The sequence below is a fragment of the Acartia tonsa genome, chromosome 6, assembly GCF_053477335.1.
Source record: "Acartia tonsa isolate MP-2025a chromosome 6, ASM5347733v1, whole genome shotgun sequence".
Classification (NCBI taxonomy): Eukaryota; Metazoa; Arthropoda; class Copepoda; order Calanoida; family Acartiidae; genus Acartia; species Acartia tonsa.
Window position 1 is genome coordinate 44,666,348 of NC_137265.1, and position 23,829 is coordinate 44,690,176.

At 30.9% G+C, this 23,829-nt stretch overlaps 1 protein-coding gene across 1 annotated transcript in view; it reads right to left on the reverse strand.

Annotated features, from left to right (window-relative positions):
• Nucleotides 1-766: 766 nt before the first annotated feature.
• Nucleotides 767-23,829, reverse strand: part of LOC145322772 (putative 3',5'-cyclic phosphodiesterase pde-5) — a 30,452-nt gene continuing 7,389 nt past the window's right edge. Inside the window, exons 10-30 of the mRNA XM_080165028.1 lie at nucleotides 22,582-22,691; nucleotides 21,864-21,934; nucleotides 21,223-21,283; nucleotides 20,145-20,207; nucleotides 18,871-18,979; nucleotides 17,892-17,963; nucleotides 17,210-17,248; nucleotides 13,818-13,919; nucleotides 13,293-13,340; nucleotides 12,409-12,467; nucleotides 10,363-10,468; nucleotides 9,976-10,107; nucleotides 9,433-9,480; nucleotides 9,098-9,208; nucleotides 8,750-8,797; nucleotides 8,488-8,609; nucleotides 7,371-7,482; nucleotides 6,900-6,980; nucleotides 5,739-5,819; nucleotides 2,954-3,004; nucleotides 767-2,260 (exon numbers count right to left, since the gene is read on the reverse strand). Of these exons, the coding sequence (XP_080021154.1) occupies nucleotides 2,150-2,260; nucleotides 2,954-3,004; nucleotides 5,739-5,819; nucleotides 6,900-6,980; nucleotides 7,371-7,482; nucleotides 8,488-8,609; nucleotides 8,750-8,797; nucleotides 9,098-9,208; nucleotides 9,433-9,480; nucleotides 9,976-10,107; nucleotides 10,363-10,468; nucleotides 12,409-12,467; nucleotides 13,293-13,340; nucleotides 13,818-13,919; nucleotides 17,210-17,248; nucleotides 17,892-17,963; nucleotides 18,871-18,979; nucleotides 20,145-20,207; nucleotides 21,223-21,283; nucleotides 21,864-21,934; nucleotides 22,582-22,691 (1,737 nt within the window). The 3' untranslated portion in view covers nucleotides 767-2,149. The remainder of the gene's footprint in view (nucleotides 2,261-2,953; nucleotides 3,005-5,738; nucleotides 5,820-6,899; nucleotides 6,981-7,370; nucleotides 7,483-8,487; nucleotides 8,610-8,749; nucleotides 8,798-9,097; nucleotides 9,209-9,432; nucleotides 9,481-9,975; nucleotides 10,108-10,362; nucleotides 10,469-12,408; nucleotides 12,468-13,292; nucleotides 13,341-13,817; nucleotides 13,920-17,209; nucleotides 17,249-17,891; nucleotides 17,964-18,870; nucleotides 18,980-20,144; nucleotides 20,208-21,222; nucleotides 21,284-21,863; nucleotides 21,935-22,581; nucleotides 22,692-23,829) is intronic.

A 23,829-nucleotide genomic window follows, 5' to 3' on the forward strand; every position in this document is an offset into this window, starting at 1 on the left:
GTTCTGACACTCATTTGTTCTTGTTTTTATAATAACTTGTAAAAACTGTTTAAAGATAAATATATATGAAGAAAAAAGTCAAGTAAAACATTGATTTAATTTATTTTACATAAATAAATTAAGATAAATACATCGTACATTTAATAGTTATTAATCTTGAAATACAATAAATATTTGAAAGTTTGACATATAGTTTACAATCTTTTAAAGGGCAGCATTAAAAAAAAATATTTTAAAATCTTATACTCCATACTTTTCCACGATTTAGAATAAGTATGTATTTTTAAATCTTGACGGTCGGGAAGGGATTTGGGGGGGGGGGGCGTTATACATGTTTTTAGTGTATGGCACATAATTAAGAGTTGACATTTTTTAACTTTTACATCCTGGCGGGCTCAGGATGCAAGCAAACCTGGCAAGGTCATACAGGTAAAGAGCAAAAATACTGTATGACTTAAACAAAGTATTTTATGTTACCAAAATACTAAAATATCCAAATCAATTTTAATTTCCATGTTACCCGACCCATTAAGGTGCGGAAAGGGGTTCGACTTTTAAGGGTTATAATGTATCAAATTAAGATAGCCAGATTCGACAAAAAAGTATAACTGAGCTGGATCTTTAAATCATTTTAGTGGTGAGCCATATCGGGGTGAGCCAACTTTCCACCAATGAGAGCACAGCATTTTATGAAATGACGCTCTCTGATTGGCTAAAATTTGGCTCACCCTGATCTGGCTCACCACTAAAATGATTTAACGATCCAGCTCTGTAATAATATGGAAATCTACCCGGGCATTAAAAGAAAATTTTAAAATTATGATAATGATTTTTAGTTAGGAACAGTTAATAAAGCATGAAAGGTTCATAATAAATATATCATAAATAAATAACATAATTGTATTTCCAGTATGGCTTCGAAACCGATTGATACCTGCTGGATTAGAACCGGTTCTCATCCAAAATGAAAAATTATGTACAGCATCGTATTACAGAAATTTTTAACGAATATCAAAATAAAAATCATAAAATTAATACCAGTTTTATTAGCCCTATGTGGCTAACAAAACATTTAATTCTATTATTTTTTATTTTATTATCCACGGAAAGCTGTCTATAATACGATGCGATAAACAACTATAACTAATTTCAATTTAATAATCAAATAAATAAATCTCTTTTGGACGGAAATTTAAATAATAACACGTCAAAGTTACGTAAATAGAAATAAATTGTTCATAAAAAATCAATAAATATTGTTTTAAAAATTAGAAATACGACTATAAATATTTCTATTAATTAAATAATAGTAAGTTCATTTTATCTAAACTAGTTAATTAAAATATTAGGTCAAAATCTTATGGGCATGAAACAGAATTGGCTACGTCCGTTCAATTGCAGTAAAGCTGCTAGATATATTTTCAAATATTTGTGCAATGTCACTTATAGTGTTTATAGCAAAAGCATGATTTTATAAATCTCAGGGCTCGGCAGCTGTGCGTCATCCGCGTCTAAGCCTCATATTTAAACCCGTTTATATGCTTTGAAAATTGTTTTTTTGAAAAGAGGGATTGCCATATTTGATTCAGGTTTAGAATTGTACAGCTGATTTTCAAAAAAATATAAAAGGGTAATTTCCCAAGGTTTACAAGCGGCTGACGCGCAGCTGCTGAGCCATGGTATTTCTCAACTACTCTACTTTACAACTATTGGCAAAGAGTCTAAAAATAAAAGTGGATCAGAAGCAAACAAATATTTTAATTCTTAAATTTAAGATTAGGCTAGGTTAAGTAAATTTTAGGAGGACCCTGCAGGCTAATAGCTGAGATAGCAACTGAACCGAATTGTTTATTTTTACGTGTTTATGTCCCCAAGGGGGCTCTCTTATACCTAACCTAATTTAGATAAAGCACAAATAAAATATATTTTTAAAAGAATCTAAATTTTTTGTAGTCTATTAGTGAAACCAAGATATTCATAGTGTCTATAAAAATGACGTCTCTCAATACCAATGAACAATGGTAGGCCAATAAACACAATAAATTACCAATGGCAGGCCAGTATACATTCTAATTGACCAATGGTAGGCCAGTGTGACGTCATATTTATAGGCACTATAAAAAGCTTTAATGAAAAGATTTAATCCATTTTATTCTTCATCAGCTGATTCCTTTTTGATTTTCTGTTGCTGCGCCTGTTGCTTCCAGGTAAGTAGGTTCTGCTGACACTGCTCCTTGATGGGGGTCAACGCTGGTATCACCTGACAATTATTAAATCATAATATTTTCTTCCCACATAGATCCAAGTCTTATTTTGGTATCACGAAAATGAGATTAGAAAATTAACTTTTTAATATAATCCATTAACTATCTGCATTGCTAATGTCATGACTCAAAAAAAAAACTAAATTTAAATAATTTTGGTACCCTCTCTTCATATTTTTGTTGGTGGGTGTGCGGTATCTTATTCTAGGGAGGCTTTACACCTTGAACTCAAGAATAACAGCTTGAAACCTAGCATGGATCATTACTAATCTATCCTGAAAATTATGGCATGATCGGTCATATAGTTTACGAGATTTCTCAGAACATTAACATACAAACATCCAACTCTTTACTTTATAGAATAGTTTATCATCTGATAACAGCTAATAGCAGCAAGGGAAATGGATATAAAATACATGGATATTGTGAGAGATTCTAGCCAACCCTGCTAAACTGTTTCTCCCAGATGGCTAATATAACAATACCCCTATCACTCCCCACTCATAAATTTATTTTATCCCATCCCCAGAACATATTGACCAATATCTACATTAGCAACCTAAATTGACAAAAGAACCCCACCTCCACAATTTCCACGTATTCTATGTCCATTAGCAGACATATTAACAAATATAGACAGAAAAAGGGAGAGACAGATTAACCGACATCCGGTTTTTTTTATAGATTACCTCTGATAACAGCTCATAGCAAGGTAGACAGATTCCTCCAAGAAACCCAACCTGATAAAGAATAATATTATTGATACATTTTTCTCGTATTCATTCGAATCCGGTGGATAGGAACCGGTTCTCATCCATACGAAGAAAAAAACTATGTCTAGCATCGTATTATATCCAGCTTTCTACGAATATAAAAATGTACAATCATAAGAGTAAAACCAGCTTTTTTAGCCCATGTACATTCTATATCCGCAGAAAGCTGTTTATAATACGATGTGAGAAATAACTATTAACAAGGCCAGCATATTGTCAGTGACATTCTTTCAAGGTGACAGATTTTTTTCTCGTATCGATGCTACTTTCACCCTTCTGGTGGGAGCTGTGAGAGGTAGTTCCTAAGTCCTTTAGAGTTGTATCTTTGTTATGCCAAACGCTTTCTATAGACACCTTAACATCCAAGATTAGTCTACTGTAGCTCCCCTGGTGACTCGGCAATGTCTAAAATTTCATCTTGAAAGCATCCCACTGTACATAATATAGACAATTATTTCTCTTTAAAGCATTTTCAATTGAAATGTTTTGAGGAACAGTTAACATGAAATAAATAACATTATAAATTACGTTTAAGAGTAACAAATAACATGAAAATACTACGTAGGTGTTAGAATAAAATTATTGATTTTCTTCTTAAACAGAAATGTTTTTAAAAGCGAAGCTTTTCTATAATTAGGGTCGGTCCGTACGTCCGTCCGAGATAGATAGCTTTTATTCGTTAATTAAGGCATGTTAGAATTGTCCTATCGATTTCAAACTTTGCATGATGATTCCTGTAGAAATTAGGTACGATTTAGAAAGCGTAGCAACTCTATAATCATTACCAGAATGTCCGTATGTCCATTTTAAACGTGTTGATTTTTCTACTTTTTTAACAACAAATTTTTATGTGATCTAATTATCCGTTTGATCTGATTTTTGGTTTATTGATTCCTGGAACAACAAAGAACAATATTATAAGCGAAGCAACTCTATAATCAAGTCTTAAAAATGTAAGTATGTCCATAAACATTATCCTGTATCAATCAGTTTTTAACAAATTTACTTACAATTTTGCTTTGACTCTTATACTTTTATATTCTGATTATTCAGTTTAGACACTATACAATTGTTAATTTCCGTTTGTCCTACCGTTTCAGTGCTTCGCTTTTATGGATATTGTCATCCTTGTTTTTGGAAAAATGAAATTGATCCTTTTGACATAAAATAAAGTTAACACAACATTAGGTTAAAATAGAATATAAACATTGAGAGAAAAAACATAAATATTAAATACACTTTTAAAAACGACATAAATTAAAATTTTTATTTATATATTAAAATCCCACAACAAATTAAACACTGAACTAGGGTTGGGCCGGATATTTTTTTGGCCGGATACCGGATACCAAATATCCGGCTGATTTTAAATGCCGGAAATCCGGTAACCGGCCGGATATCCGGCCAACGCCGGAAATCCGGCAAATATCCGGTTATCCGGCCAAATTACCGGATAACCGGCCAAATTACCAGATATTACAGTAGTAAAAAAAAAATTTCTTCAGAAATCTTATATAAATTTACATAAAGTTAAACTTATTCAGAAAAAATGTTCTTCTAGCTTCAATAATAAGAAAATTATAGCCATTTAAGATTTTAAAAAGCAGATTTTTTGGTGTAAAGTATAAAAAATTATAGAGCCGGATATCCGGCCGGATAGTTTCAATATCCGGTATCCGGCCGGATATCCTGCCACACCGGATATCCGGCCCAACCCTACACTGAACACTTAATTACAATTTTTCAAATTCTAAGAAACACTTAGGAAGGGAGGGGGCATTCAACTGTTATTTACAGTATTACCCAAATTTTTATAACCAAGTTATCTTGTTTTGATTAATTGGTCCCAAAATATTATATTTCAAAACTTTTCAACTATTAAATTTAATCTTTAGAAGCAGTAATTTTGTTCATCACCATTGGGGATGTATTTTCTTTTATCATCCATTGTCTTATGCCTTAGATATGGAAATACTAGTGTTGGGCTCAATATAATTATCTCGCTATTGGCTAGGTTTATGGAATGTTTTATTTACTTTCTTTTGGTTGTCTGAATTTTGACTATTTACCATATTCTTCCATTATCTTCTCCCTGGAGATTTCTTTCTTTAAAAGTTTTTAGGATCTTAATATTTTTTTATTTCAAATTATCGTCCTGAAAGGGTTAAAATTTTTAGTCAACTGTTAGATTTTAGTTCAATATCTGAACACATATGCACGTATCGCTAGTATCAAATTATTTTAAAACTAAGTTTTCTTTTATTTACTATATTATAAATTTAAATTTTCTATTTTATGGGTAGAAATTTAATACTTGAATATAATTAAAATAGCAACATGAAATCAAAAAATGAATTTATTCTTCATACAGTAATATAATAGTTCTTATTGTTCTGGTCAATGAGAGTTTATTACGGATTATTGGAGCACTATGAGTTTTATACAGTAATTCTTTGGAAAACTTGAGCTCATATATAGACATTTATTTCCTATACAGATCTGTCATGGATAATGATGCAATAAAGCAGGCTGTTTTGTAAATGTTAAAAATTGAAAGATTTCATTAAACAAAAGTTCCCGCAAATATAAGTATTAAAGTACAAAACCTGTACCAATCATAAATCATTTCTATTGTTAAATAAATGAACATTGGACAAGAACCCGATCTTAAATATAAAATAGTCTATGATGTTTACTAAACCTGCATTGCTGGTATATCTTCTTTTTTGTCTATGTCAAATAGAGGAATAGGGTTCCAACCCAAATTTTTTTCCACCGCTCCCTAACAACAAAATACAAATTTAAGACACAACATTTAAACAACAATTTAGGAAATAAAATATTAATAAATATTTTCATAAAGATAGAAATATAAAAAAAATTGTTTTGCTTCGAACTACATTTTATCTATTTAAGGCAAAAACAGTTTTTAAAATAAGAAAATAATTATATCTTAATTATTATTTGAATTAAAATTTGTTTATTTCTTAACTAAATAAAATTTATATTTTTAAATATATTTTTTACTGATTAAGGCATTTGATCAAAATCTGAAATAATTTATCATGAATAGGTAGAAATAGTGGTATATATTTTAAAAATTTTAAGAAACATGCATACAGATATTCAAGCCACAAGCTTCATGCAAAAATTAAGAACATGCAATTATGCAATTGTGACATGCAACATTTAATTAACATGCTAACTTAGGTAAAAAAATGCAAGCATAATTATGCATAAAATTAGTTGGAATTTTACAAAAAAAATTCTTAAACACTTTTGTATAATTCCAATTTATATTATTAATGGAAAAATCCAAGAAACTGTTAGTTTATCTTTAGAATTTAATCTTTAATGTAATTTAGATTAATTTGTATAAACTTCAGCTAATATAAAGCTGTCAAATGCGTTTATTAAGTCTAAAATTGAAAAACTCTACTAATCTCTTCTTGAATAGTTTCCTTAAATTCATCTCACTGAGAGACAAAATAAGAACAGATAAAACTTTTAGTAACCCCATAACTTTTTGAGCTATCATGAACAACAAAGAATGAAAGAAGCAGATATTTTAGTATTGTATTATAGACATCTTTCAGTGGATAGTATAATTGAAAATTATGTGATTAAGTTAAATTTTGTTAGCCCCGAAGGGCCGAAGGCCCTGGTTAACAAAACTGGTGTGCTCTTATTATCATATTATCATTTTTTTATTTTATCATTATATCTGCCTATAATACGATACGATATATGATTTTTTAGAATGGCTTTGATTCGGTTCTTGTTCAGCGGATATTAATCGGTTTCAAAGCCATACTGGAAGATCGTTTATCAATTTATCTAATCCTGTGATCTGGTAACAGACCTGGTGGAAAGCCTGTTCATTTTCATGGAGCCTGTTCATAATTGGAACTGGCAACCTCCCAGATTCTCTCTCAAAATCTCCCTGTGTAAAAAAATGATTGTAGAGATTTCAAATAATTTTCATAAAAATCAAAAGAAAATATCTTTCTAATTAATTTGAAATTGAGGTTTTTAAACTTTTTTTGGAAGCTAAAATATAAGACAGGCGTTGAAATGTTATTATTTTTATTTTAGAAAATACTTTGTATGAAGCTGTCTATAGAGCCCTAGCAAAATGGGAATAGATGTCACTGCTTCTGGCCTATCTATTCTATCGACGTCAGGAAATACACTATACCCCATCGCTTTTCTAGGGGATTTTTCCCCTTTCCTTTCACTTTCCCTCTACTATGACGTCAATCAAATAGGTAGGCGAAAAGCTGTGACATCCCCATTTTCCTAGGGCACCTAACACAAATACCTATTTATGTACCTGAATATAAAACTCTTCATAGATGACCGATACAGTCTCCAGCTGGAGGTGCCAGGGTTTGGCACTTGCGCAGAGGTCACTGCCAGTCATAACCATGGCCTCAACTAACAACCTGAAATCTACTTTTTCAATCTCCATTTTTTGTGGTGCTAAAATTACTTTTTGTCTTCTTTTTTTTAGCTCACCTAATAGCTTAAAAAAAATTTTATTAATAAAATTGGTATAAATGCTGTATCTAAAAAAATGTTGTGCTTAGCAATTATATTATCTAAATTATGTGTTGGAAATAGTGCTGTTCATATACATTACCTCTATAAAAACTATTCATATTGGAATATAAATGAAAATATTAAATTGAAAATAAAATACTGATAATTTGTTTGAAGAAGATAAAGTGCAAACCTAGGTGTGTATAATAATTGCAAATAATAAATACTTTAGAGAATTTGAGTGATAAAAAATGGTGTTCTTCCTCTTAGAACTATTGTTTCAACATGTGAATGATCCACTTACTAAAAGGACAATGTGATACTACAATACTTGGTCATGGAATCGAGCAAAGCGTTGGATCTCAAATATCCAGTGCAATATTTTGTGCTGCTAAATGCAGTAGTTATCCACAAAAACTAAAAACTGGACAATTCAAGTGCTGTTAGAATACTTGTTCATGGAATTCAGCATAGACATTTATAGATACTCTCTCCTGGACCTCCCAGGATTTAGAGGAGGAAGACAGATCAGCACCAGTCATGGTTATTCCTTGGATTATTAGCCTTAACAATTAGAACACAGCTTTTAATATTCAGTTTATTACATAGTTTTATTAACTGTAAAGTTTTTTTTGTTATGAATATTGCTTAAGGTTTCCCTGAATAGGTCTAGACCTAATGATTCATTAGTTATTAGATTAACTGGATAAGAAAATCCTTGAACACCCTTCTTTGTTACCAGATATAACTAAGGATTTCGATGAGAATGTTCCATAGGATTTTTAGAGCTTGACATTAACTTTACTTTAAAACAAATCAATTTTCTTGACTTAATTGTAGATCAAATCATAAAGGGAGATGTCACAGAAAATAAAATATTGGTGCTTATTCCTCTGATAACTTTATACCTGTGATCAGGCAGTTCCCAGCTAAAAGAATTCTCATTCAAGATGGAGGATAATCTTGCTTTGTTGGGGAAAAATAGGGCCAGGTCAGTTGCTAAGATACAATGCTTCATGTTCCCTAGCACCTAATACATAAGATTATTTAGTAGGTACCTAATGAATTTAATATTAGTTTATATTTTTGATATTTAAACAAATCAATGGTTGTGAGTAGAAACAATTTTTCCTTCCTGAAAAAGTTTTTGACTGTTGGTAATTTGGTTACCTGTTTGTATTCATCTGGTGTTAGTCTTGAAAATATGTTATGGTGCTCCTAAAATAGTTTTAAAGGATTGAACTTTGATTTTGATTTTAAATACTTTATCAAATAAGCTATTACAAGAAGAAAAAAAAAATTATGAATTATTGGTACAAACTTTGTCTACTAGAGGGTCATAATCTTACCCATAGTCAGGACCAAAAAAAATTGTTTAAAATAAATCTCATAGGAATTTATAATCCTACCAAGAAGAGCAATGATAAGTGGAAGGTAATAAAGAGCTAATGATAAAAAATAAAAAAAAAAGATATTCCAGCTTAAAAAAAGTAACCACTAGAGGGATAAAAAGAATACCTGTTGTAAAATATTGATAGCCATATTGAAGTGGTGGTGTTCCATGGTGCTAGTTGAATAAATGGCCGCCAGGGGGGAGCCAATATCAATCATAAATTTGTTGTTAAATCCCCTGTTGCATATTAGCTCTTGTACATATTATTACTAATAAAAGCCTTTATTGGAAAGCCAAATCCAAATCAATTTGAAGAAAAATAGATAAAAGGACAGTAAGACAGACAAATTGATAGATGCATAGATATACACTATACACCTATTCAACTGATAGATGAATAGATAGACTGGTGGACAGGTGGGATTGATAATAAATAATCTTTAAAATGTACAGTTACTTTCCTATGATCTAAATCGTGGCAGATGGCTCCAATGAACATGGACAAACACTGAAAATTTTTTTTTAGTGAATTTAAGATTATAGCATTGTAGCTATTAGATATCATTGCTGTTATGTTTAATACATGATAATAATTCTAACAAGCATTAAATGTTTTGTCCCCCTTAAAGTAGGGCTGCTTTTACCTCAACATAAACTTGTTGAGATGGATTTTGAACCCCCTTTTGTCTTGGGTTAAAAATACTTTTAATCAATTTTGCCTTATTACACAGTGTTTTCATACAGGCCTTATGGAAACAAAGTATTACCTTAATGGGTTATATAAAACCTTTTTAACACTGGTTAATAATACTTTTAATTCAAAATTAAACAATTTTGCATTATTACACATTGTTTTCATACAGGCCTTACGGAAACAAAGTCTTACCTCAATAAGTTATATTAAACTTTTTTTACACTGGTTAATAATATTTTTAATGCAATTGAACAATTTTGCATTATTACACAGTGTTTTCATACAGGCCATACAGTAACAAATCCTTACCTCTATGGGTTTGAAAATGCCAGGGCTTGCTTTAAGAATACTGTAGATGCTGTTAGCAACATGAAAACCATGGGACCAGTTATGATAAGCTACTGCTCGGTAATTCTTTTTCACGGTTATGAAGAATCTAACCTGAAAATAAAGAATATTTTTTAGAATTTGGTTTTCAGTAAAGATTTTCTTTTCCGAGCTATTGAAAGTGTATGTAATATAGCAGCTTAAAACTACCAGCGAAATTTTTGGAAAGCCGCAGGTGTAAAACCAAGGCGAAACACATTTTATTCATATGCCACAATTTAATATTTTTTTAAATCAATCTATAACCGTAAGCTGCTATTATTAAACATTTCTATATTCAATTTACTTATTTTTAATATATAAACTTACCAACGTTTCATACTCAAATCTTTCAAGTCCAAAAAGATCGACAAACATAAACAAAGCTTTGCGAACTTTTTTCATTTCGTCCATTCCAGTTGCGTAAAAAGTAAACCTAAAAAGGAGATTATTTTGTAGAAAATAACTCAAATATATACATTTAAAACAAAACAAAAAAGTTTAATATAAAAAAGGAGTTATTAAATTATTTTAACAAAATAAAAGAACAAACACAATAGTTTTTCATGTAATACCTTTTTTTGTGCATTTTAGATGATAAACTCTTTTTAAAATGTTTGAAAATCTTAAAAAAACCAATCTTCAAATAACACTTAATATACACTTTTTTTTACAATTTCACTTTTCTTTATATTACGCTTTTCATATTGGCTCATAATTAACAAATTCTAAACTAACATAGAAATAATTTTTATATATTATTTAAAATAAAAGTGTTTATTTTAGAGTGAAAAAATAAATGTTCATCATTATTTAAGTTTTAATGTAAAAACAATCAATAATAAAAATAAAAATCTAAAAAATATTGAGAAGAAAAAAAATTAAGTTATTTTGCTGTGCTATAATTTATCGTGCTATGTTTGAACTACAATATGCTAGTTTTAAACAATTTTATATTCGTTTAACTGTTTTAATTAATCTTAGTAATAAAGTAAAAAAAAAGACACTGAGATTTAATAAAAATGACTTTTTAAAGATTTTGAAAGTAAGGGGGTCATTTTTTTTCGCGTATTTTTCGAAAATTGACTTTTACCAATCAGTCAAATGCGCTTATTAAGTCAACCTGTTCTTAAATGTGACCATTTCATATAGAACAGTTTGACTAAACAAGCGCATTTGACTAAACGGTAACACACAACTTTACGAAAAATACGCGAAAAAAACTAATCCCCTTTAAAAGTCTTTTATATGTTAGTCTAATGCAAAAATATCAAGTAATATTGTATTTGTATGATTAGTCTTTGATTACTTAACATCATGGAGGAAGGCGTCATTTGACTGTAAATTATACTGGTACCCAAACGTTTATAGACATGCTTTCTGATTCTTTGGATTAAAAACTTTGGACAATTTTATTAAATCTGTATTTCTTGGTTCAAACTAGCAGTGTTGAAACTTTTCAACCAATAAAATTTAATCTACAGAAGGTGTAATTGTCTTATCCCGTAAAACCCTTGCCAAACATAGACAAGTGCGTCCAATATTTGCAAAATTTTGAAAAAACTGACAATATCTGAAAGACGGACTAACAAATCAAGCTTGTAGAGAAGCCTTGCAAACACAAAAATTTTTTATAGTAATTAAAAATGAAAGTAATATTTAAATGTATTAAATATAGTAACTTACAGTTGACTGTAAAAAAGAAAAAAATAATTAATATTTTAAATATATATTTACATATCTAAATGATATGATTCCATAGATTTGTATTTACCGTCATAGATGACTTATATAATGATAGATCATCTTTGAATTAAGAATTTTATGTTATTTTTATGCCCCGTCCCTCCCAACTCCCTAGACGCTAGGTGGGAAGCCGCTAGTCCTATATAGTTTATAGAATAGTTAGTTTTTCTTTATCCGTTAAGATCTCACTAAACTCTGAACCTTTTAAATTAGGGAAACTTCAAATATATTCAATGAATATTTTGGTCTTGGAATAGTTTTTGAACTTTTTACTTTTACCCTCCCTCACAAAGATGTTAGGGGCACAGCCGCTAGTAAAGATAATTGCCATAATTGCCTCTTACGGGCGGGATTATCCTTCGATTTTGAAGTGATCATCTAGAGAATCCAGAGCATCGTCGGCATGTAATGGGATGCGATACTCTAACACCCAAGGATATTAGAATAAGTAGTATCCAACAGATAACCAACCCCTTCATTGCACGACCTTTGTCTGGGAAGTTCTTTTTCAATCATTTTTAACCTCGGGCCAAGATTCGAACCTATCACCTCCCGACAACGAACGAAAACTCAGTCGCGGGTTAAAAGATGGACTGATAGATAGATATAAAACTGTTCCATATATCTTACTGTGCAATATCTTCATGTTCTGTTGGCTCGGGGACTCCTTCCTCAAGAAGAATTTCAACCTGGATAGAGATAGCGTTTAAAAGATAAAGTGGCTATAGCAGAAGTTTTTTTTAGTGCCTATAAAAAATGATATTATACTGGCCTATCATTGGTCAAATAAATGTATGCTGAACTGCAATTGGCAATTTTTTCAGTGTATTTGGCCTATCATTGGTTATTTGTATTATATAAAATGGTCTTTATAGGCATCATAAACAACTTCGCTTTAGCGTTTTATTCTTGGTTTGAATTTTAGCAAAGTTTAGATTGTGTCATACTTAAGACATTTTAAAGTTGGTCAAAATCTATAAAATCAGTTTGTAAAATGTTTTTGATGGTATTCAACATTTACCAGCAAGATTTTGATATTGTCTATTTTGATTAATATTTAAATAACTACTGAACCAATAGTGTTCTCCATTTTATGGAAGCTTCATATAAGTCCCTGGGTGACTTTAGGGTATTTCAGATTTAGATGTTGGTCTTGGGATGGTTTTATGCTATTTTCGATCTTCGGTTTAGTGAATTATAGTGATTACTTTAAAGGTTATCATAGGTCTTGGTAAAGTTTATAACCATTTTGGGGGACTTTTTTTTTATATATAAATTTTAAAAAGGGCGGGAAAGGCAGGTAGAAAGATAGATAAGAATAGAAAGCTAGATAGATAATTACTCATCCAAAGATGCTGTGTTGTGATGTTTGATGAATAGATAGACAAATAGAAAGATAGAAAAAACAGATAGATAGATAAATTTTCTCATAAATAGATGTTTTGTTGTGATATTTAAGAAAATAGATAAGCAGATAGAAAGAGAGAAAAAAAGATGGTTAAAAAGATAATTACCTCATCCATAGATGCTGCGTTGTGATATGAAAGCACTTCTAAGGCAACCTTAACAATACAAAAAAGGGTTTAACAAAGAAAAAGATATTCTGATTTAAGTTAATGTTGTATTAATAAATTTTTAAAGCTCTATAATTATATGATTTTCTAGGTTTTTAGATTAAGTAAATATTATCAGCTACTAATGACAGAATTTCATTTTTTCCACGGTGGTTTTTAACCCCCCCCCCCTTCCCCTAAATAAAAAAAATAGACAAATAAATTTAAAATTAATTATTTTGGTAACTTTTTGACTTTGGGTACTAAAACCAACGCAACTTTTATTATTTAAAGATTTATCTCATTGTAGAGACAACTTTCCGCAGATATGAAAATGAATAATTCTAACAAAACAGGTAAAAATTTCATCTTTTATAATCTGTAGAAAATTGTCTGTAATACGATGCTATACATGATTTTTCAGTATGGCCGACAAACGGTTATAATCCAGTGGATATTAATAATTTTCCAAGATTTTTACTTTACCTTATATTTTTGTTCAGATCTTCTAATTTTATCATACAGCTTAGCATGGTGTAGTGCTAAGCCACAGTATACTGCGAATGTTTCAAAAGATTGTTCGTCTTCCTATAAGAAATAAATAGATAGATAGATAGGTAGATATATAGATAAATGGATAGATAGATGGATAGATAGATTGTCCACAGTATAATGCGAATGTTTCAAATGATTGCTCATCTTCCTATTAGTAATAGATAGATAGATAAATAGATGGACAGATAAATAGATAGATAGATAGATGGATAGATAGATGGATAGATAGATGGATAGATAGATGGATAGATAGATGGATAGATACATGGATAGATAGATGGATAGATAGATGGATAGATAGATGGATAGATAGATGGATAGATAGATGGATAGATAGATGGATAGATAGATGGATAGATAGATGGATAGATAGATGGATAGATAGATGGATAGATAGATGGATAGATAGATGGATAGATAGATGGATAGATAGATGGATAGATAGATGGATAGATAGATGGATAGATAGATGGATAGATAGATGGATAGATAGATGGATAGATAGATGGATAGATAGATGGATAGATAGATGGATAGATAGATGGATAGATAGATAGATTGGCAACAATATACTGCGAATGTTTCAAATGATTGTTCGTCTTCCTATTGGATAGATAGATGGATAGATAGATAGATTGGCAACAATATACTGCGAATGTTTCAAATGATTGTTCGTCTTCCTATTGTAAATAGATAGATAGATAGATAAATAGATAGACAGATAGGTAGATAGATAGATGGATAGATAGATAGATATAAAGGTAGATAGATAGATGGATAGATAGATTGGCCACATTATACTGCGAATGTTTCAAATGATTGCTCATCTTACTTTAAGTAATAGATAGATGGATATATAGATGGATAGATGAATGAATAGATAGATGAATAGATTAGCGTCGTGTAGTGCTAAGCCACAGTATACTGCGAATGTTTCAAATGATTGTTCGTCTTCCTATTGTAAAAGATAGATAGATGGATAAATAGATAGATAGAAAAAGTGATAGATATATGAAAGGTGGATACACAGACAGGTAGGTAAATAGATGGATAGATAGACAGATGGATAGATTTATAGCTAATTAAATGGATATATAAATAGATTAATGAACTAAATGGTAAAATAAATAGATAGATAGATAAATAGGATGGATAAATAGATAGATAGATAAATAGTTTATATCTTTCGAACCTAGTAATAGTATCTAACTTTTTATCTTTGTGACGTTACACAAATCGAAGGATGAGAGGGGAAGTGGGAAAGGAAACCCCTAATAAAGAGATGGATTTTTGTTACGTCACAAAGATAAAAAGTTAGACACTATTACTAGGTTCGATAGATAGATAGATAGATTGACGTGTTTTAGTGCTAAGCCACAGTATACTGCAAATGTTCAAATGATTGCTCATCTTCCAATTATTAAAAAAATATGGATAGATAGATAAATAGATGGATAGGTGGATAGATAGATGGATAGATAGATGGATAGATAAATTAACGTGGTGTAGTGCTCAGCCACAGTATACTGCGAATGTTTCAAAAGGTAGATATACAGATAATTAAATAGATAGATTGATAGATAGATAGATAGATATATAGATAGATAAATAGAAAGAAAGAAAGAAAGATAGATGGATAGATAAATAGATGGACAGATAAATAAATAGTTGGATAAATAGATGGATAGATAAATAAATAGATAGATATATAGAAGGATAGATAAATAAATAGTTAGATAGAAAGATAGAAAAATAAATAGATATTTAGATATATAGATGAATAGACCTATCAATATAAATATAGATAAATAGATGGATAAATAAATAGATAAATACATTAATATTTTTAATTAAATCTATTATGTTTTTAAAATATTTTTTTCTCTTAAAAACACTTTAAGTAATTATATTAAAGTGGGGATTATTAATAGTGAAGCAGAAGCTACTCTATAATTTGAATGTCCGTCCGTCTGTTAGAGTTAAAAATAGGGAAACGTGATTTTCTCGGCTCCAATAAATGATAGAAGGCTGAAATTTTCAAGGATTAAATATCATATGTTCTTCATATCTTCACCAAGTTTGATTAAGTTTCGTCACTTAATTGGGGTGCTAGATCGATTCCTACATTTGTAAGTTTTCGTGATTTTCTCAAATCCTATTCAAGATAGATGGCTGAAATTTTCAGGGATTGAATATTTTAAGATTTTGCACACTTTTATCAAGTTTTAATAAGGTTTGCCTATTTGTTGGGGGGCTAGATCGATTCCTAGATTTTCATGTCATTAATCTTACAAGGTTTCGTGATTTTTTTAGTTTATTTTTTTCATTTCTTCCGGATATTCATCCTTAATTTTTGAGCTTCACTACTTATGAATGTTGTCATCCTTGTATTTTGTTATGATTAAATTTTCATACAATTTCTATTTTTAGCTTTAATTGTATTAAACAGAATCTATTATAACATGTTTTCCAAAATAGTGATGTTTATCAGGGATATAAAGGGATAAGACAATGGCCGATAAATTTATATTCATCCCCAATGAAAATAAACAAATAACTATTTTTTATATATCACAATTAGTGGTTGAAATATTTGGACACTCAACTTTATGAACCCAAAGTTAAACCAATGAATAAAGAAATGTTATTATACAACTTTGGGGACATGTGTAATAATCAGCTCAGTGTCCCCTTCATCAATGGATGTTTATAAATATTTTAGAAAAAAAACAAGTTCAATGTAACAGATTAATTTTGAAAACTTAGCTTTCCTATTACTCTGAAGATGGGTTTGTTTGTAGGTCCTAATGGTATAGCTATGATTATTAATGATCCTTGAAATCTTGAATGAAATTCCTGTAACTATTAGGTGTAACATAGAAAAAGAAGCTATTCTATAATCATAATCAAAAAGTATATGCAGGCCTAGCTATTCTAACAATAAATTCTATAAAAATCACGAAACCTTTGGAAGTAAGGTGGGGGCATATTTTGTTTTCTCATGTAACTGAAGAGGGGTGGTTAAGAAGGCGAGGAAAAGAGGAAGGGAGTTGTAGGAAAATTTTCCATTAGAATTGTTTGTCAGAATCACATTCCCTTTTCCCTGAAGAAATAGGAAAATGAACCTCTCCCCTATCTTATTTGCAATTATTTCATTAATGCTCTATCTATTACATGTTAGTACCTAACCGGAAACTGATAACAAATTTGGATTAAATTAATGGTCACACTAACGTAATTTTTAAAATGGTGGTTTCGTGGATTAAGATTAGTACATACGGATGGAATTAACTTAAATGTAAATGCTGCTGCTAAAAACATACCTTTGTAAAACAGACATCGCTTCCATTCTTATTTATCATCTAAAAAAAATTTGAAATCATACAAAATATGTTATGTATATTTATTTATTATATTTTTTACTCCTATACAAATATATCATACGTCTTACTGGGTATGCCTATCTAACAAGAAAGGTACAACTAATTTTTGTAGAAGTCTTTCTATCTTTTGGTTATTTTTGTACTGGTCTGTCTATTGTTTATTTGTTGCTTAAGATCTGTATAATGGCAGACGAATTTCATATTTATTGAAATTACCTAGTCTTTTTGATTTTTTACTCAACAAATCATCCATCACTACCCTTTTTAAATTAAAAAAATCATTGTGGGTTGGACTCGAACCCGTAACTACAATTGGTTTGTTAAACTTTATAATATTACTAGCGGCTACGCCCCTAGAGGTCTCTAAGGGCCCTTGAGGGGGGAGGGGGTTGGAGTCAAACCACACTATTTTCAATTGTAGTTTTAAAAAGAAAGTATTAAAAAAATTGGGGGAGATTATTTCTAGGAGCTATTTCTCTTGGAAGGGTTGTGGTACCCTCCTCCAAAATCGTTATGAACCTTCTCAGGGCCTATAAGAAGCTACCTTGTAAAAGAGCACCAAATTAGGAGATTCTTCAGTACACACAGACACACATCCTTACACTTTATAATATTCTTGTACCTGTACGACACCAATAACAGATCCTCTAATAAACAAGGGGACACACAGAATGGATCTTGTTATATATCCAGTCTAAATAGATAGATAGTTTGATTGGTTGGTATAATAAACAAGGGGACACATAGTATGGATCTTGTTATATATCTAGTCTAAATAGATAGATAATTTGATTGGTTGGTATAATAAACAAGGGGACACATAGTATGGATCTTGTTATATATCCAGTCTAAATAGATAGATAATTTGATTGGTTGGTATAATAAACAAGAGGACACACAGAATGGATCTTGTTATATATCTAGTCTAAATAGATAGATAATTTGATTCGTTGGTATAAAAAAGAAGGGGACACACAGGATATATCTTGTGATATATCCAGTCTAAATCTAAATAGATAGATATAATTGGTTAATATTTATCAGAAAAGTGTTTTTTTTTAAAGATTTTATGAATTTCTTAATAATATAACTTTTTACAGATTTTTATATTGTTAATGGTTTTCTATATGAAAATATAAAACCTAAAACTATAGTAAAACAAGGATGACATCATCTATGTATAAAAGAGAAGCTCTGAAATGGTAGGACAGACGAACATTAATTTTGTAGAGTGTAAGAACTGAGTAAGCAACGTATAAGTTTTGACAAAATTGTATGTAAATTTGTTGCAAAATACAGAATACTGTTTAGAGGACATACTTACATATTTTTAGGACTTGATTATATAGATGTTTCGCTTAAAACATTGTACCTTGTAATAGGAATCAGTATTCCAAAAATTAGATGAATTGGATATGTTTTATCATGTTTTAATTAGACTTAAGCTTTCTATATGGTACCTAATGTTATAGGAATCATCATGCAAAGTATGAAATCTATAGGAAAAATCTGACATGTCTAAATTAACGAAGAGAGCAACCCTTACGGACGGACGGACCGAGCGTAATTATAGAAATGCGTCGCTTTTAAAAAGAAAGTACCTCTTCATCAATTGCAGGATTAAATCTATCATCATCATAAACATTGGGAACATTTAGCACTTCTCCTGTCTTCGCTACAAACCCTGCTATGCCCTTTCCGATGGGAAATCTAAAAAAAAATATTGGTTTGTTTAGCAGGTAAACGGCTCGGCTGCAATATAATTAATTCCAGATTGACTTACTATATAAAATCAGGGATCTAAAGGATAAGACAATGGCCGATAAATTGATGTACATCTCCAAATTTACCTCTTCTATAGATAAAAATTAGTGGTTGAAACGCTTGCACACTCAACTTAATGAAACCAATAATCAGAATTACTGAAGTCTCCAAAGTTGTTAAGCAAACTAATAAGAATGCGTTCATTTGGGAACTTTGGGAACTAGTGTAATAAACAGCCCATTGTAAACCCTCTCTCTCTCTAAACAGAACTATTACAAATAAGATTTTCCTTACAAAATATAAAATTCAAGTGATTAAGGGACTTTTGCAACAAATGTAAATTCAGATATAAGGAATTAAATTGATAGAAAAACCAGAAATCTAAATCATATCTTATGGTGAAAATCGACTTGTATAATTTTTATTGGTTGGATCATTATGCTAAGTGTTCAAATGTTTCAACCATTAATTGTAATCTATATAGTGTATTTTCATTGGGATGTACGTTAATTTATCGGGCATTGTCTTATCCCTTTAGATCTCTGACATCTTGATATATTGCTTTTTAACAATGCATAATACGAATTACAAAGAAATATACATAGTTATTCCTATAAATTAACAGAAAGAAGATTTCAAAAGTCTTCAATATGTAAAGACCAGTAATGACCAGAATGTGTACTTTTGTACTGTCATACTAAGAATCAATGGACTATAGAAACGACTTGTAATCAGATTAACAACAATAATAATACAAAATATCTGGTTTTTAACTAGTTCTGAAGAAATAAAAAACTATTGCTCCTTCTATTTTTTCAATAGAGAATTATCTCTGTATTTGAAAATAGTAAATAAGACCCCAGAGGCCTCTAGGAACACTTAAGAGAAGGAGAAAGTCGAGTGTCGACCTTCCACTTTCAAATTTGTTTTCAAAATATTATTTTTAAGGCTCTCCCAAATTTTTAAAAACCACCTCTGAACCTACAAGAAGCTTTACTGTCAAAGAGAACCATATCAGTTTGGTGGTTAGCTATAGAGTAGCTACGCTACTATAATATGGATATATTATATTACTACTATAGAGTATCTGCGCTACCTAATGATTAATTACCTAATCTCTTTATTGCCTTGTAATTCTCCTGATTCGGTTTCTTCACATGATACATCAAATATCCTTAACAACATAATAGTGTACAAGCGGTTGTGCCTCTACCTTCTTGGGTATATGCAATTGTATTCGAATAGATAAATATGGGGCAGAAAAATAGCCTTAAACCAGCCCAAGACTTAAGTCTTAAGATTAACCCGTATTAAAAAAAAATCTCTTTGATTTCACGACTCTTGTTTAGACGTTTAGTATATATGTGTTTATTATGGTAGTTGCTTCAAAGATATCCTCGCAAAACATGCTACAACAAAAAAAGAGGATCTACTGCAGTTCACGGTAAAATATTGCTGGTAAGCAATATTTCCAAAAAATCTATGAATTTTAAAGGCTGCTAGCTGCCGACGGCTAAACGTACAGATCATGCCCGCACACTGTTTTAAGCGGCATAAGAAGGCCTACAAATAATCTGGAATAGCCATAAATCAATAATGCATAGTTATCTCGCAGTGCAGAGAAATGCGCGAAAAAGACCTATTTTACGCGTTTTTTCTTCAGTGAAGCTTTTCCTGTGCATAATTGGATCTTGGCTATTCATGATTATTTGTAGGCCTTCTTATGCCGCTTAAAATGGTGTGCGGGTATGATCTGTACGTTTAGCCGTTTGGCAGCTAGCAGCCTTTAAAATTCATAGATTTTTAAAAATTTTGCTTACCAGCAATATTTTACCGTGAACTGCAGTAGATCCAAAAAAGCTCTACTCTACAACTTGACAATGTCCGCCAGTCCGTATTTCTCTTGCATACCTTGCATGAAGTTGATTTGTCTTGGCGTCCACAAGAAAATCAGAACTACTCTATAACTAGACTATGTCTGTCAGTCTGTTAATCTGTTGCTTACCTTGCAAAGAAGCTTATAGTACCTATATACATATAGTATATAAAAATTACACCATACAAGCCAATGACGAATGAAAGGCCAATATACCTTTTACCATTGGTCAATTACAATGTATACTGCCCTATCATTGGTCATTTGTATTGTATGACGTCATTTGTTATAGGCACTATAAGCTGCTTCTTACCTTGCATAAAGTTGATTTGTCTTGGCGTCCACAAGAAACAGAGATGCTCTGTCTGCATTTACTAAACACAAAAAATGATAACAAAATGTTCAGAAGTTCATCAGAGCTGGATCTTTAAATCATTTTAATGGTGATTTAGATCGGGGTGCGCCGAATTTCAGCCAATCACAGCGCGGCATTTTTAAAATGCTGCGCTGTGATTGGCTGAAAATTGGCGCACCCCGATCTGATTCACCACTAAAATGATTTAAAGATCCAGCTCAGGTATTTTAACATCATTTTCAGTATTCCTTACAATCCGAATAATCTCCGCTACACTGAATCATCATGTATAGCATCATTTTACAGACAATTTTCACAATTGATAAAATTAATACCAGGGCCTTTCGTGGCTAACAAAACTCGTTTTAATCTTTTAATTTTTTAATTTAACATCCAAGGAAAACTGTCTATAATACGAAACGATAAATAACTATAAGTATGGCTTCGAATCCGTTTAATTTATGGCTTAAAATTTGTTCTAGGCATAGCAAAAAAATCATCTACTGGACATTTTAGATACAATGTAGTTTGAGCTCCAAATAGAAAGGAGTCATAAAGTTTTAAGAAAAATATTGTCATAAAAATTAACTAATTTTTACCTAATTTTTGTGCTTGATTCATAATTTGAACAATGAGAGTGTCCATTGACACCATCTCTTGAAATATAGACCTACAATTATTCACAAATTATAGAGCGGTAGTGCTAAAATATAATTCTTAAAAGTAACAGAATGTGTGTCTGTCTATCTGTCTGTGTACTTAGAATCCCGCTAACCGCTAAACCAGCATGACTTCCTTTAGTTTTTTAATCTATTTTTTAAAAGTAAATATATGGGGTTAGTGAGGTGTGGTTCTTCCCCCTCTCAACCACAAACGCCCATAGAGGCCTCATGGCGTGATTTAAAAAAAAGACCAATTGCACCAATTGCGCTATTATAAGGGTTTCTTGAAAAGAGCTGAACAATCAATTCTTTTTTTATAAGCAACAGGTTGTCTATCTGTACTGAAGGATCTCGCAAATCACTAAACCGATGTGGTTGTCCTTTACAGAGTAGCTTCTCATAAGTTTTGGGAAGAATTGTAACTATTTTACAAGAGAAATCGCAAAAAAACATAAATTACCCTATCTAGCAGCCGAGAAAATATTTTTGGTAAAAAGCTAACCTTAATATGAATTTAAAAAAAAACATTTTACGTTCCACTAGAGGCCTCTAGTTGTTACATAAAGTGGGATTTAAAGGAAGAACTAAGCATAATGAAAGAACAGACATGAATAGACTTATTACCATTGCCACTAAAAAATAAATCCATGTTTACCTTACAACAGACAGAAGGAAGTCGTTGACAGTTTTCTGTGTCTGTACAAATGAATACTTGTCCGCAAACTGAATTCCTACAGCTCCCCATAATATGTAGCTGTTTACAATCTTAACAAACAAAAATATTACATGTGGTGAAGAAACAGTTGCCCTGGCTTCATAAAACCAGTAATATGCCCACTGCCAGATCACAAACACCTTTTAGAGGTTGACTGATTTTTTCTGTAGGTAAACCTAAACAAGTACAACAAACAAATTCCATTAAAAAATTGGTCAACCTAAAGCTTCTTTAGGTCGACCTAAAATTTATATATATCCTATTATATAAAGTAGTAAGCGTTTTTTGTCTGTCCCGAAGGATCTCGCTAACCGCTAAACCGATATTGTTCTCCTTTACAGTGAGGCTTCTTATATGTCCTAGGAAGGTTTTAAACTGATTTTGGGGAGGATGTCTTCACCCCCCCCCACAAAAATTTTTTTTTTAACTCTTTTGAACACAAATTTGAAATAGGATGAGGTCGACTTTTTCCCCTCCTAGTGCTCCTAGTGCTCCTAGAGGCTTCTAGGGGCGTAGCCGCTAGTATATATATATAGACTATAGACTTAGAATTAAGATTCATAGTTCCCACACAACTCAAGGTAAATGATTGTCTACAAACTGTATACCAACAGCTCCCCATAATATGTAAATGTTCATAATCTTTAAAAAAAAAATATTATATTGGGTGAGTATACAGATTCCCTGGCTTCAGATAACCAGTAATAGACTTTAGAATTAAGATTCATAGTTCCCATACAACTCAAGGTAACTGATTGTCTACAAACTGTATACCCACAGCTCCCCATAATTATGTAAATGTTTATAATCTATAAAAAATATTATATTGGGTGAGTATACAGATTCCCTGGCTTCAGATAACCAGTAATTTACTTTAAAATTAAGATTTCATAATTCCCATACATCTCAAGTTAGATAATTGTCTGCAAACTGTATACCCACAGCTCCCCATACTATGTAGCTGGATGGAATAAATTAGGATTTGCCATTTGAGCTATTTTACTCAAAATATGCTCTAACATGGAGCTGGCCCTAGTGGTAAAACATTCTTAAAGGACATATTTTATATTTTTTTCTTATCCTCATATCAGAGCTTGTCAGCTGTGCGTCAGCTGCAGCTACATCTCAAATTGGAACTTGCTTGGATGATGAAATTTTTTTGAAATTGTATTGTATTGCTGATTTACA